Raw genomic sequence first — 14,555 nt, 5'->3', positions numbered from 1 at the left:
TTTAGGATATAATAAATGATATAGAAATCCGAGTTATCCCTGCTCCCACTACATTTAGACAACAATGCATCATATAATATATAAACACTATACAGAAAAAATACATATATACATTTTTTTTTCCACATCACTTTCAGTTTTTCTGTTAATACCTCTAGACAGGCGTTGTCTGTTTTCCCCAAAAAAACATAAATGAGAGCTCCAAGGTATTGTAACTGACTAATGCTCTCCAGCAAGCATCGCCTTGAACGCCTCCAGAAAATGGAAAATACCTCTCCATCAATAGCTTCTGTTCCATGCCTGGGTGGGCAGATGGTCCTGCCCAGGTTGGAGGAACTCAAAAAAAAAAATCTTACTTTTCTGATGCTGGAACTATTTAAGTCTGTTTTACAAAGAACATAATTATTTTTTTTCAACTTGCTTGCTTATATTATTGACTTACTCATATATATATATATATATATATATATATATATATATATATATATATTTTATCCTGCAAGAGTATAGAGTACCGTATATTCCGGCGTATAAGACGACCCCCCAACTTTTCCAGTTAAAATATAGAGTTTGGGATATACTCGCCGTATAAGACTACCCCTCTTCCAACGCACACCAAATAAAAATAAAAGAATCATGTACTGGTGCTGTGTAAGAACAGATACTGGTGCTGTACTGTATGTGTTACCCAGTATATAAAAATATATAGTCAATTGACTTGTTGCATTGGTCAGCTCTCCTTGTCTACTTGTTTATCAGAGCGGTATGGAAGAATAGATTGCGCTCCCTCAGCAGGGAGATCTGAGAGGTGGTAACAGGATAGGGCGTATCACCCGGCATCAATGACACCCGGCGTATAAGACGACCCCCAACTTTTCAGAAGATTTTCAAGGCTTAAAAAGTAGTCTTATACGCAGGAATATACAGAACTTTTGTATGGAATGTAAATTTGTTCAGGTGGACTCCTATGCAGGATATCCAGTCTTCTCAGCAAGAGCATGTGTGGTGGCCCTATTGGGTTTGGTGAGGTAGGAAAGGCTGCACAATTTAAAAGACGACACTGTAAATTCTGAGATCCACTACTCAAGGGCCCCGAAAGGGTTTGTGCCATACAATACAGCACACTGCACATGGTGTGCAAGCTACATCATTAACCCCCTTGCTGGTCCAATTCCCGCCGGCAACGGGGCAGCGCAGCACTTTTTTAAATCATGTAGCGAGCCCAGGGCTCACTACATGATAGCTGCTAAGCGGCGGCATCCCCCCAACCACTCCGATCGCCTCCGGCGATCAGAGTAAGCAGGAAATCCTGTTCAGAACGGGATTTCCTGCTGGGCTTCCCCGGTCGCCATGGCGACGGGGCAGGATGACGTCATGGATGTCGGGACGTCAGAGGGAATCCCGATCCACCCGCACTGATTGGCCAGGCTGCGCAGGGGTCTGGGGGGGGGGGGGGGGCGGCGCGGCGGGTAGCAGCGAATCGGCGGGTAGCGGACCACACGCAGCTAGCAAAGTGCTAGCTGCGTGTAGGAAAAAAAAATTATGCAAATTGGCCCAGCGGGGCCTGAGAAATCCTCCTGCGCAGGTTACCTTGAGCTGAGCTCGGGATAACCGGCAAGGAGGTTAAAGCAACCTTCAACTGAAGATAAACTGATGCGATAAACAATTGTATCTATAGTCTTACTTCTAAATAAAATTGTCCTTAAAGTGAATGGGAACCGCATTTAAAAAAAAAATTAGACAGATACTTACCAAAGGAGAGGGAAGGCTCTGGGTCCTATAGAGCCTTCCCGCTCTTCTCCTGGTCCCCTCGCTCCAGTGCTGGCTCGCCCGGTATCAGTATTTGACTAATTTAGTCAAATACTGCTTTACCCGGCCGAAGGAGGCTTCTGAAGTCTTCAGGGAGCCCGAGTGCTCCTGAAGAAGGGCGGCCCTGTACTGTACCTGCGCAAGCACGCTCTCTTGCAGTGGGGGATTGAAACGGGGGGAGCCAGCACAGGATAGAGAGCACCGAGAGAGGAGACAGAAGGCTCTATACAACCCAGAGCCTTCCCTCTCCTTAGGTAAGTATTTTTTTAAATGCGGTTCCCATTCACTTTGAAGGATACCCAATGTGACATGATGACACTGTTCGACACTGTTCCCCACAAAAGTCTGGTGCAAAAGTTGAGGATGCAAGGACTGGGGAAGAGAAGTGCATGGATAGGGAACTGGCTAATGGACAGAAAACAAAGAGTTGTGGTCAATGGATCATACTCAAAATGGGTGACTGTTAGCAGTGGGGTCCCACAGGGGTCTGTACTGGGTCCAGTGCTCTTCAATTTATTTATTAATGACCTAGTAGATGCAGTAGAAAGCAATGTTGCTATTTTTGCAGATGATACAAAATTGTGCAGAATCATCAACTCTCGGGAAGATAGGGACATATTGCAACAGGATCTGGATAGGATGGCTATATGGGCACATAAATGGCAGATGAAATTCAATGTTGAAAAATGTAAAGTCATGCATTTTGGTCGTACCAATGGTCTAGCACCATACAAAATAAATGGGATACAGTTGGATACATCAAACTTGGAGAAGAACTTAGGAGTACTCATGGACAACAAGTTAAATCGTATTCAATGCCAAGCCGCTGCAGCTAAAGCTAATACAATTTTGGGATGCATTAAAAAGGGAAATAAAAACTCGAGATGCTAGCATAATATTGCCCGTTTAACTCTCTAATAAGGCCACATTTGGAATATGGAATTCAGTTCTGGGCACCACATTACAGGAAAGATATTGCAGTTTTAGAGCAGGTGCAGAGACGAGCAACAAAATTGATATGTGGGATGGAATTGTCTCACTTACCAAGAAAGGTTAGATAAACTGGGTTTATTTAGTCTAGAGAAAAGACGCCTTAGAGGGGATCTAATTAACATGTATAAATATATCAGAGGGCAATATAAAAGCTTGGCGGATGAGATTTTTGTCCCTAGGCCTTCTCAAAGGACTAGAGGATATGATCTGCACATGGAGGTTTTAGCCATGTATATAGGAAAGGGTTCTTTACAGTAAGCGTGATTAAGATGTGGAATGCATTGCCACAGGTTATGGCAAATTGTATACCTGCATTTAAAGGGGGCTTAGATGCTTTCCTTGCGTTGAAAGACATCCATGGCTATAATTACTAGGTAATGCCCAGTGATGTTGATCCAGGGATTTTATCTGATTGCCATCTGGAGTCGTGAAGGAATTTTTTCCCCTTTTGGGGATAATTGGACCATGGCTTGTAAGGGTTTTTCGCCTTCATCTGGATCAACAGGGATATGTGAGGGAGCAGGCTGGTGTTGTACTTTGTTCTCTGGTTGAACTCGATGGACGTATGTCTTTTTTCAACCCAAATAACTATGTAACTATGCGATAGACATGGGTATGTACAGTACCTAGCACACAAATAACTATGCTGTGTTCCTCTTTTTCTTTCTCAACCTGAAAGAGAAATATCAGGTATGTAAGTGGCTGACTCAGTCCTGACTCAAACAGGAAGTGACTACGGTGTGACCCTCACTGATTAGAAATTCCAGCTATAAAACACTTTCCTAGCAGAAAGTGGCTTCTGAGAGCAAGAAAGAGATAAAAAAAGGGGAATTTCTTATCAGTGAGGGTCACACTGTAGTCACTTCCTGTTTGAGTCAGGACTGAGTCAGCCATTTACATACCTGATATTTAACTTTTTCAGGCAGAGAAAGAAAAAAGGAACACAGCATAGCATACACATGTCTATCTCATGTCACGTCACTTCGGGTATCCTTTAATGCCACAATTTTACTTACTTACTCTAGTGTTTAAAAGTTCAAGGTTTTATGGTCTCAGAAGAATGAATTATAGTGTTTTAAAACTAATGGGAATCATAAAAAAGATCCTTTCAGCACCTCTCAAAGTCCCCTCCGTTAAAGCGGAACTGTAGAGAGAAAATAAACACATTGTTTCACTTACCTGGGGCTTCCCCAAGCCCCCAGCAGCTGGCCTGTCCTGCACCGGTCCTGCCCGAGTTCTCCCGCCGCCGCTCCATCCCGTACCTCGACTTGTAAGTCAATGCCAGCGCAGCCCTGCCAAGCGCATCCTTTCTTCGCGTTCCCGTCTGCAATAGCGGGGAACGCGAAGAAAGGATACGAGTGGACACAGCCGCGAAGGCACAGTGGCCTGGCGACGAAACTGAAAGTAGCTGGCGGCAGGAGAACGGCAGCTTGGGCAGGACCGATGCGGGACAGGACGGCTGCTGGGGGCTTGGGGAAGCCCCAGGTAAGTTAAACAATGTGTTTATTTTCTCTCTAAGGTTCCGCTTTAAGAGATGGCGTCTCCCGTTTCAATCCTCGACCACGGGAGGTTTGGAAGTCTTCGGGAGCCGAGTGCTCCCAAAGCTCCATACTGCAAATGCGTAAGTGCGCGCACTTGGGTTCCTGAAGACTCCTTCGGTAGCAGAAAGAGCAGTATTTGACCAATTGGTCGAATGCTGCTATCGGGGAACCAGCGCTTGAAGACGGGGGCCGTGAGAGGAGTAGGAGGACTCTATGCAGTGTTCCCCAACCCTGTCCTCAAGGCCCACCAACAGTGCTTGTTTTGTGGAAATCCACAGAGGTAGGTAATCAGCTCTGCTGAGACACTAATTACCTCACCTGTGCATGTTTGTGGTTTCCTGCAAAACATGTACTGTTGGTGGGCCTTGAGGACAGGGTTGGGGAACTAGGCCCTATAGGACCCAGAGCCTTCCCTTTCATTAGGTAAATATTTGGTTGATTATTTTTAAGGGGAGGGTCCCATTCACTTTAGTGTTTTAAAGCTCCCATTTAGAACTATTGAGCTTTTCCTATTCCCTTCACTCAGAAGTGTTCCTCTGCCACAAAAAAAGTCTAGTGGACCTGTTATGAGTCATTAGCTACTGTCAAACGTAAGTCTTACTGCAGAGAAAGTGTCATTCACAGCCCTGGATTCTTAACCCAAACTGTGAGAAAATAAAAAGGAACACAGCCTAGTTCTCAGTAGGATTGGGACAATACATATACATGTTAACCCTCATGTTAAACAGCAGTTCAGGAACCTTTAAAAAGGCCATAGATAGCAACACGCTATGTGTGGCATTATTGCACAGCTGTGCACAGTTTTGCATGTAGCAGTGATGACACATTTAGGGTAACTGAATGAGGGCAGGGACTCTATGGAGATTAGCACAGTGGCAATGCATTGAAATATAATGCACCACCACCTGCAACTGATAATGGGAACAAAGCCTAAGTACAGGGTATTATAACTGCTAGTTTCTGTGTAGTTCTGTATAAAGGATCTACAAACATGCAAAGCAGGTATGTTTTATACATACTAACATGATAATAGTGGAATACATTTTTTTAAAAAACCCAGATGTATCCATAATGAAAATTTAAAGGACACCTGAACTGAGAGAATATGGAGGCGGACACCTTTATCTCCTCTTTAAATCTGTTTCCTGGGGCAGGCTGATCTTTTGGCGTCCCAGTTTCCATCACTCCAATGACACAAACATGCAGCCAGTGGAGTCAGAGCACCAGACTTGCATATGTGTTTTAGGTCAGTGATTCAGAAAGTAATAATGGCAGGGGATCAGCAAATCAGCAGTGAGCTAGTATTTTCAAAAGATAAATTAGCCAACGGACTTTACATATTTCTCTCACTTTAGATTTCCTTTCAAGCAGTTACTAAAATACATTTCACCAGATCCAGTTGTCTTCCTGTCTGGTTATCACATATAAACTAATCTGCAGTTTGGCTCTACAGAGCAGGAATAAGTAGAGACAAATGAGAGCCGTTAACTACTGAGAGGTCAACTAGCAGTTGTGGTAGGTAGCCAGCTGCTGGCTAACAGATCAGAAGTTAGTGGCTTCCATTTACTATCTTGCACTCTCTGCTTTGCAGGTGTTTGCAAACCACTGAGAATATAATAAAATAAATATATATAAAATTTTCCATTCATGTGAAAAAGGAAAAACAAAGATGAAAGTTCAACTCTTTCCAACATATTTGCACAGATATTTGATCTTTAACAATAGATAAAGGTGATATTACAGATTAATTTAATATAATAGAGCATCTTTGTTATAATGAAACTAAAATGAAATTTAATGTAACAAATGCAAATTTACCCCAAATTCATTATTAAAATCAGGTGCACACAATTCAGACATCAGAGAGTATTATGGAGGAACCAGTTTTATTTGAGCCTCAAACATTTAATCTGATTTGATGTTTGCTACTGAAGGGGTTGGCAGCACCATTGTCCACAAAAGAACTCTCAGCAGGATCATCAAAGTTGCCTGTGATCAGGAGTGTAACTAGAATCTGGGTACATCCTAGGTACCTCTAGGCACCAATGGACTGGGTGGCAAAAGTGAGCTTGCTCATGAGAGGTGTGCGTATCGCTAAATTATGCATGTGGATCTGGCAAGGAGCGGTAGAGCTGGAAATCAGTGCTGTGCAAACAAACATTATGCAGCTGAAGAAAAAAATCTGCACAGTGGAATGAGAAACCTCTCTGAGGTAATGTCACAGACTCACAATCAGTTGGAAAGTGATACCAAATGTCTAATGGTTGTTTCTACCAAGGTACATGATGCCAATTACTAGAACCAATGCTGTACTTACTATGCTTCAGAAGAAAATGGCAGATCTCAAATATTTTCCTAAATAAATGCCTGCAGAGTCTAGGGCCCATATGCAATTTACTTTTTCTCCTTAGTTTCCTCTATATTTTCTCACGTTGTTATTCAAATGCCTTTTAATGCCCCAACAAGCAAGAAAATACACAAAATAATTTTGATAGCAACTTTTCTCTTACTTTTGGTACTTTTTCCATTGCGAAATGTTGAAAAGGAGAAAATGTTGGAAAAAAATTTGCATATGGGGCTAGTTTTTACATTAAATCACCTTTATATATATCATATGATATATGAAGATAGAGCGATATGTTAAAAAGAGATGAAAAGACACGTCTCACAGTTACATGGTGTGTACTCAATATTTTACATAGAGCGGGAAAAAATGATACGGACGCACGCACGCACGCACGCACGCACGCACGCACGCACGCACGCACGCACGCACGCACGCACGCACGCACGCACGCACGCACGCACACACACACACACACACACACACACACACACACACACACACACACCTTTATGCTTGCAGATTTGGGCTTACTGCCTGTGTGCAGGATGTTTATATTTTGATGTAACAGGCTAGAAAAATTGAGTAATGTAGTTCCCAAACTGGACATACAGTATATATATATATATATATACACACATCAGATCCAACTGAACAAAGAGGTACATTGAGCTTCTCAGATGTCAATCTGGAATTGTATTTTCAAGAGAGTAGGCTAAACTTCTGCCTGTCAGGCAAGCACAGACAGATTCAACACCCCCCCCCCCTTTCCCCCCCAAAAAAAAATTATATACATTCTGCATTAGTGAACTCCTAATGTAGCAAAGAACATAGGAAAACCATAAACCCTGAATGTCACAATTGCTTGTTGATCCACATGATGGGAGAGTGGTCCACAGCGTGCAGCACTGTCAGGCCCTTCTATATATTTGGAATGGGGTGTACACCTGGAATGCAGTCGAGTCCGTAGCACCCAACAAACTGTTTTTTTTCTTATTTCAATAAAATAATATTTATATATGTATATGAAGTAGAAAGAAAAGGAAGGTGGGTACAAAATGAAGAAGCTATAGATTCAAACATAGAACAGCCTGACCCTCGATGTACTAACAAGAAGATCAGCGTCGTAAAACTTGGTTTCTATGATGACGTTGCCCCTGTCAATCAAGTCAACGAAAAAGAGAAAAAGTTAGATAGACTACCTGACAGAACAGATCACATATCTTCAACACATAAAAGCATCAAGCAAAATATTGCATTCAATAAAAGTTAAAAATAATAAATACTTCCAATGTGTGCAAATATTTTATTCAAATGTTAAAGAGGAACTCCAGCCTAAACAAACATACTGTCATTAAGTTACATTAGTTATGTTAATTAAAATAGATAGGTAATATAATCTCTTACACACCCTGTTTTAAAAGAACAGGCAAATGTTTGATTTCATGATGGCAGCCATCTTTTTGGTTAAAAGGAGGTGACAGGGAGCATGAGACACAGTTCCAACTGTCCTGTGTGCTGATCACCCCTCCCAGTTGCTAGGCAACGTGAACAACATAGGAAATCCCATCATGCTCTGCACGGCATCAGGGAAAAAAAAGCCCGGGCTTTTTTTCTTTGATGGGTGGAGCTTAGCTAAAAATGATGCTTTGGTAAGAAAGACAAAGTTCTGATGCTGTGAAACTGTTAAAGAAACACCAATCCTTTTCAGTTCTGCTGAGTAGATTTTTAGTCCGGAGGTTCACTTTAACTCTTAAAATTAGTTTAGTTTATTATTAGTTTTTTTTTTTTTTATTTCAGTTCTTTATAGGATCCTCATTTTCATGTATTTATTTGAATGTGGTAAACCAGTGGTGCACAAGCAATAGTAATTCATCAGTTACTAAAAAGTGGATTATTTACAAAGGAGTTTTAAAAATGTTAAATCTCAGAATGTGCCGGCACATTGTTTAAGATGCAGTGAGTAACAATGATAGGGTCATATCTTGTTACAAGAACAGCTTTGTTAGTTGGAGAACATCCTTCAAGTGTATGGAGATGGAGAGAAGCTTGCAACCTCCTCCCACTTAGGGAGTTCACCCACAGCTGTAAATCGGGTTCATTCAATCGGGTTCATCCCACATAGGTCAGCTTGGTCACATGATATTTTCAATTATCATGTGGCCCAGTCCAGCCAACAGAGTGCCAACAGCCACAGAAGGTACATTGCAGCATTGTTGGACAAAGTTCGTTTCCTGTAATACGCTGGGATGCAGAGTAATATTTCAATATGTCACTGCTTTATAAAAAAGGGTTCCAGGTTCATGTCACATGGTCGATTACCTGCTCAGTTACAGAATTTCCAGTATAAAATGCCCAGACGGAATGCTCATTTACTAGCACAGACTCACTTGCCAAATTCCTCCTCAAGGAGCAATCTTGTGGCCATAGAGCTGGAGGCAGGTTACTCTGCAGAGAGTGGGGCTTGGTGATGAAGTTTCATTTCTCAGTATCAAATCTTCGTAAAAATGCCAAGGCACTTTTTTAAACAGAAGGTGGGGAGTTCAACTGCATACAGGGGTAGGTGGGTAAATCAAAGTTTCAATTTGAGATTTATTATTAGTAACAGGTGAAACTATTGCCATACATACCACACATTTACATAGCAATTAATGATTTTTATTCACATTGATATTTATTACTTAAAGTGAATCTATAGAAGCTTGACAATGGAAATGAAAAATCAAATACAGTACAGCTCTTGCCAGATATGATTGGCCTATTTTCAAGCTGCACAAATTTGCATAAAAATTAGCATCAAATAAATTATTTGCATTTCATTGACCATCCTTAAAAATGTAGTGCCTTATATATACTGTACACATTAAGCTCCCTGGCGATATGGACAAGCCTGACTGTCCAGAGAAAAATATCTAGAATCGGTATGGACGAGTCAGGCTCGTCCAGCGGTTCTAAAGCCAGGGTTCCATTTTTTCGCATGTGGTTTTCACATTTAAATTCACATTTATATGTAATTTTTTTCTGAAAAAAAAGTAGAAAAGTGGGCAATTAAAGGCCTGTCAGAAAGGGAAAATTAAATTGTGTTCGAAACTCATACTTAAAATATATACAACTATCAATATTTATTGGATTTATATAACGCCAATATTTTACGCAGTGCTGGACATTAAATACATTTACAGACATGATGATTAGAGTGACAGACAACACAATACAGATAATAAGCAATAATGCTGGGGATACACGGTACGTTTCTGTACCGTGTATCGAGCAGCTGATGCAGCCAGCTGATAATATTCAGCAGGTCCGATGATGCTGCTCGATCCCCACCGGCGGACAATGGCAGGGAATCGAGCGGCTGATAAGGAAGTGCCGTCGGGGATGAGCGGGAATCGCGGGTACGCAGCGGGAGTCGATCCGGCGGCTAATCGGCCGCCAGATCGACCCATGTATGCCCAGCATAAGACACACAATGCCAGATCATATGCTGCAGTAGTAGTCCCAATAATACAAGTTCATGTTATTCTGTGAGCAGGATGCACGATCAAAGGCTTACAATCTAAAGGGAGGGGGTGGTGACACAATTGGAGGGGGCTGCATCGAAAGGTTCTCAGCAGAGACAGATAGGGTAGCAGCGAGGTGGGGTAGTCCTTCTTGAAGACGTGAGTTTTGAGGGCTTGAAGGAGGGGGCAAGCATGATGGGCAGTGGGAGAGAGTTCCACAGGATGGGGACGGCTCTAGTGAAGTCCTGCAGTCACGCATGAGAGTGCGAGATGCATGGGGTGGTTAGGAGGAGGTCATTGGAGGAGCAAAGTGGGTGGCCAGGTATGTATCTGCTGACCATGTCAGAGATGTAGGGCAGGCATGATTTGTGTAGTATGTGTAGGCCAGACATAAAATCTTGAAGCCGATTCTGAAGATTCTGATCAGGAGCCAGTGGAGGAATTTGCATAGGGGAGTTGTGGAGACAGAACGGTGGGAGGAGTAGATTAATCTAGCAGCTGAGTTCATGATGGATTGTAGGGGGGCAATGTGGTTTAGAGGGAGGCCTGACAAAAGGGTGTTGCAGTAGTAACGGCGGGAGATGATGAGGGCATGAACAAGGAGTTTGGCAGTGTTCAGAGTCAGGAAGGGGCGGTTCTTGGAGATGCGGCGTAAATGGCAATTGCAGGCCTTAGCAATGGTTTGAATATTGGGGGTGAAGGAGAGGAAGTACAGAGTGACACACCCAGGCAGCGAGCTAGGCCTTGCTCGACACATTTTGGTAGATTACAGGCAAAAATTTTACAGAAATCCAGCAGAAATTGAATGCCATGGGGGTTAAGAAATATACTAAAAGGGTATACTTGAAGCAGTAACTGATTATCTATAGGCCATGCCGCCACATTTTCAATTTCAGTTATTTATGTTGATGGCTTAATATCTATTCACAACCCAGACAAGAGGTGAAACAACAGACGACTGTACTTACGTTAAAACATTAGCAGGCATCATCTGAGACTCTGGAGCAGCTTCTATCATGGACTGCCATGTATTCACAGAATTGGGCATCACAAAACCAAACTCAAAGGACCATTCTGCAAAACAGCACCGATGACAATTTAATGAACACCAGAAACAAGGTTTAAAATAAATTCTATGGAAAGGACTTTATCGCCTTCAAAAAGGTCCGAAAGCACCATTTACTTTTATCTTTTACAAATAAGTTGTTTGCGTAATCCTAGCTGTTCAGATAAAATGGCTGAAATGAAAAAGCCTAACTTTCCACAATGCATGCCCACTAAAATGCAGCCACATAAATATGTATGCTCAGTTTGTACCAGCATACATGCTCATGTGAATATAAAAAGAAGATAACAGAAGGTAGCCACCTCCTCCACATTTACACTTTGAAGAAAAGAATAGTGATTAGGCAGGATTTTCAGACCTGTGCATCTAATCATTCCACTACATTAAACCGCAGTACAAACAAGCAAAAGTGCTGGAGAGATTTGTGATCACCTCAATGGCGTACCTAGTTTATGTGCCAAAAATGTGTTGATTATTTACAACCCCCCCCCCCTCCTATTTTTTTTTTTTAAAGGGGTTGAGGGGGGGGGGGGGGAAGGTTGAGGAGACTGCACACTAGTAGTACCCCCATGTAACATCCCCCAGTGGTCTAGTGGTACCCCCCCATGTGACATATTTGTTGGTACCCCCTCCAGTCCACATATAGCTTGCCTGGTGGTACCTGTTGGGGAAGGGGGTCGGTTTCATTCCCCCCACACACCCCAGTGTTCCCCTGTAGAGTAGGGTGTAGCCTCACCCTACTCTGCAGTGGGATACAGGAGGGAGACCCATGGAGAGGGAGGGAGGAATTATGTAGGCCCTTATCACCACATTCCCAGACTTCCCAACGCTATTGGGCCCTGCCAGCTGGAGCCTCTAACTGCTTTTGCCAAGGTGTCACCGGTTCTATGGTAACACCCAGTGCAGCCCGTGCTAAGAAACCATGTTATGTACATATATCCACAAGGACATTCAGAAATTTACACTGTACTATATTTCAATGAAACACAACCTTCATGCCTTGTGCACAATTGCTCCTTTCCACATTGCAACATCAATACACCTGCAAAGTTAACTTGTAGGACTCGAACAAAATGCCCGATAGCTGATCAAGCAATTTAAATTTCATGTAAGATGAGAACCATATCTACTATGACTGTAGTGGCTGTTAATGCAGCATACAAACATTCCTGTGCACCTAACTGCTGCAGTGTGAAGAGGCCTTGTGGTGAACCAGAGTCTCTATAATCCTATCCCCAATACCACAAGACTAAAGATGGTGACAGCTGGCCAGTGGGAGACGCTTAGTGGGGGAGGAAGGAAAGGATTTATGAATCAGGTCTGTCACACCATAAACAGATAGACTTAGGTTCACTTAAAAAAAAAAAAACATGTATTCTATTAAATGTGGTATAACCTTCTAGACACTGTCCTTTAAAGTAGACCTTCTGTTCTAGTCTGAAATTCTCCATCTCCTCTTCTGAAGCAAAATTTATCTCTCTGGAAACGGATTTACACTTCAAAATTTTCTTGGGTACACGTGCTATATAAAAGTGAACAAGAGAAAGTGAATAAAACAAGCAAGAGTAGATGGCACATTTAAACAATCAGCTGCAAAGAGTATTAAACGGAATGCCTTATACAATAAGGGTTCAAACTCAATAGTAAAGCATTTGTAAAACAGGGCTTTCTACAAAAATTATAACAATGTACTCTTACTTATGTATGAATCAAAACTATCTGCACAGAGTTTGTATGTTCTCCCCGTGTCTGTGTGGGCTTCCTCCGGGTACTCTGGTTTCCTCCCAAATCCCAAAAGCATACATATAAGTTAATTGGCTTCCCCCTAAATTGGCCCTAGACTAGGATACATGCACTACACTATACATACATAGATCTATGACTTTGGTAGGGATTAGATTATGAGCCCTTCTGAGGGACAGTAAAGTGACAAGACAATATACTCTGTACAGCGCTGTGTAATATGTCGGTGCTATATAAATACTTAAAGCAGAACTGTAGATACATTTTAAACACATGGTTTCATTACCTGGGGCTTCTGCAAGTCCCCAGCAGCCGTCCTGTCCTGTGCCGGTCCTCCATTCTCCCGCCGCCAGATACTTCCTGTTTCGCTGCCGGGCCACTGCGCCGATGCAGCTCTGGCCACATGCATCTGTTCTTCCCAATTCAGTCTGCAATAGCGCTATTGCAGCGGGGAACGCAAAAAAAAAGATACGCGTGGCAGGGCTGCGCTGGCCTCGACTTACAAGTCGAGGAACGGAGCGGCGGCGGGAGAACTGAGGCTCGTGGAGGACTGGCGCGGGACAGGACGGCTGTTGGTGGCTTGCACCGACATATTACGCAGCGCTGTGCAGAGTATATTGTCTTGTCACTTTACTGTCCCTCAAAAGGGCTCATAATCTAATCCCTACCAAGAGTACATTGTTGAATCAGGTGACCATCTCATGTTCACAGTGCAGAACAGGAAAGCAATAGGTAAGATTAATTACAATTAATTCACAGAAAGTGTGTGAGAAGCAGAAGCAGTCCCAGTGGACTAGTGAGGTTCATACCGATACAGAATTGTTGCTTGATCTCACTAGTGATGATCAGAATCAGCAAAATTACAATTACACCTATATGTAATTACCTTTGTAAATTCAACTGATTTCGGCATAGTCATTCGTCATTTGGCGTAAATTTTGCGTAATTTCATGCCGACTTAAATAGCAAAGCCCTCATACATGCTATTGACACCAAAACTGCTATATATACAGTGGAGGAAATAATTATTTGACCCCTCACTGATTTTGTAAGTTTGTCCAATGACAAAGAAATGAAAAAAGTCTCAGAACAGTATAATTTCAATGGTAGGTTTATTTTAACAGTGGCAGATAGCACATCAAAAGGAAAATCGAAAAAATAACCTTAAATAAAAAATAGCAACTGATTTGCATTTCATTGAGTGAAATACGTTTTTGAACCCCTACCAACCATTAAGAGTTCTGGCTCCCACAGAGTGGTTAGACACTTCTACTCAATTAGTCACCCTCATTAAGGACACCTGTCTTAACTAGTCACCTGTATAAAAGACACCTGTCCACAGAATCAATCAATCAAGCAGACTCCAAACTCTCCAACATGGGAAAAACCAAAGAGCTGTCCAAGGATGTCAGAGACAAAATTGTAGACCTGAACAAGGCTGGAATGGGCTACAAAACCATTAGCAAGAAGCTGGGAGAGAAGGTGACAACTGTTGGTGCGATTGTTCGAAAAAGGAAGGAGCACAAAATGACCATCAATCGACCTCGCTCTGGGGC

At 42.4% G+C, this 14,555-nt stretch overlaps 1 protein-coding gene and 1 long non-coding RNA gene across 2 annotated transcripts in view; one reads left to right on the top strand and one right to left on the bottom strand.

Annotated features, from left to right (window-relative positions):
- LOC137571719 (uncharacterized) overlaps nucleotides 1–14,555 on the top strand; it is a 230,080-nt gene that overhangs the window by 169,703 nt on the left and 45,822 nt on the right. The gene's annotated exons all lie outside the window — the stretch shown is intronic.
- Nucleotides 6,213–14,555, bottom strand: part of PDE6D (phosphodiesterase 6D) — a 65,607-nt gene continuing 57,264 nt past the window's right edge. Inside the window, exons 4-6 of the mRNA XM_068281277.1 lie at nucleotides 12,653–12,778; nucleotides 11,159–11,264; nucleotides 6,213–7,844 (exon numbers count right to left, since the gene is read on the bottom strand). Coding sequence (XP_068137378.1) covers nucleotides 7,763–7,844; nucleotides 11,159–11,264; nucleotides 12,653–12,778 — 314 coding nt within the window. The 3' untranslated portion in view covers nucleotides 6,213–7,762. The remainder of the gene's footprint in view (nucleotides 7,845–11,158; nucleotides 11,265–12,652; nucleotides 12,779–14,555) is intronic.

The sequence above is a fragment of the Hyperolius riggenbachi genome, chromosome 4 (genome assembly GCF_040937935.1).
Source record: "Hyperolius riggenbachi isolate aHypRig1 chromosome 4, aHypRig1.pri, whole genome shotgun sequence".
NCBI classification, from domain to species: Eukaryota; Metazoa; Chordata; class Amphibia; order Anura; family Hyperoliidae; genus Hyperolius; species Hyperolius riggenbachi.
This window is presented reverse-complemented; position numbering and strand designations above follow the sequence as displayed.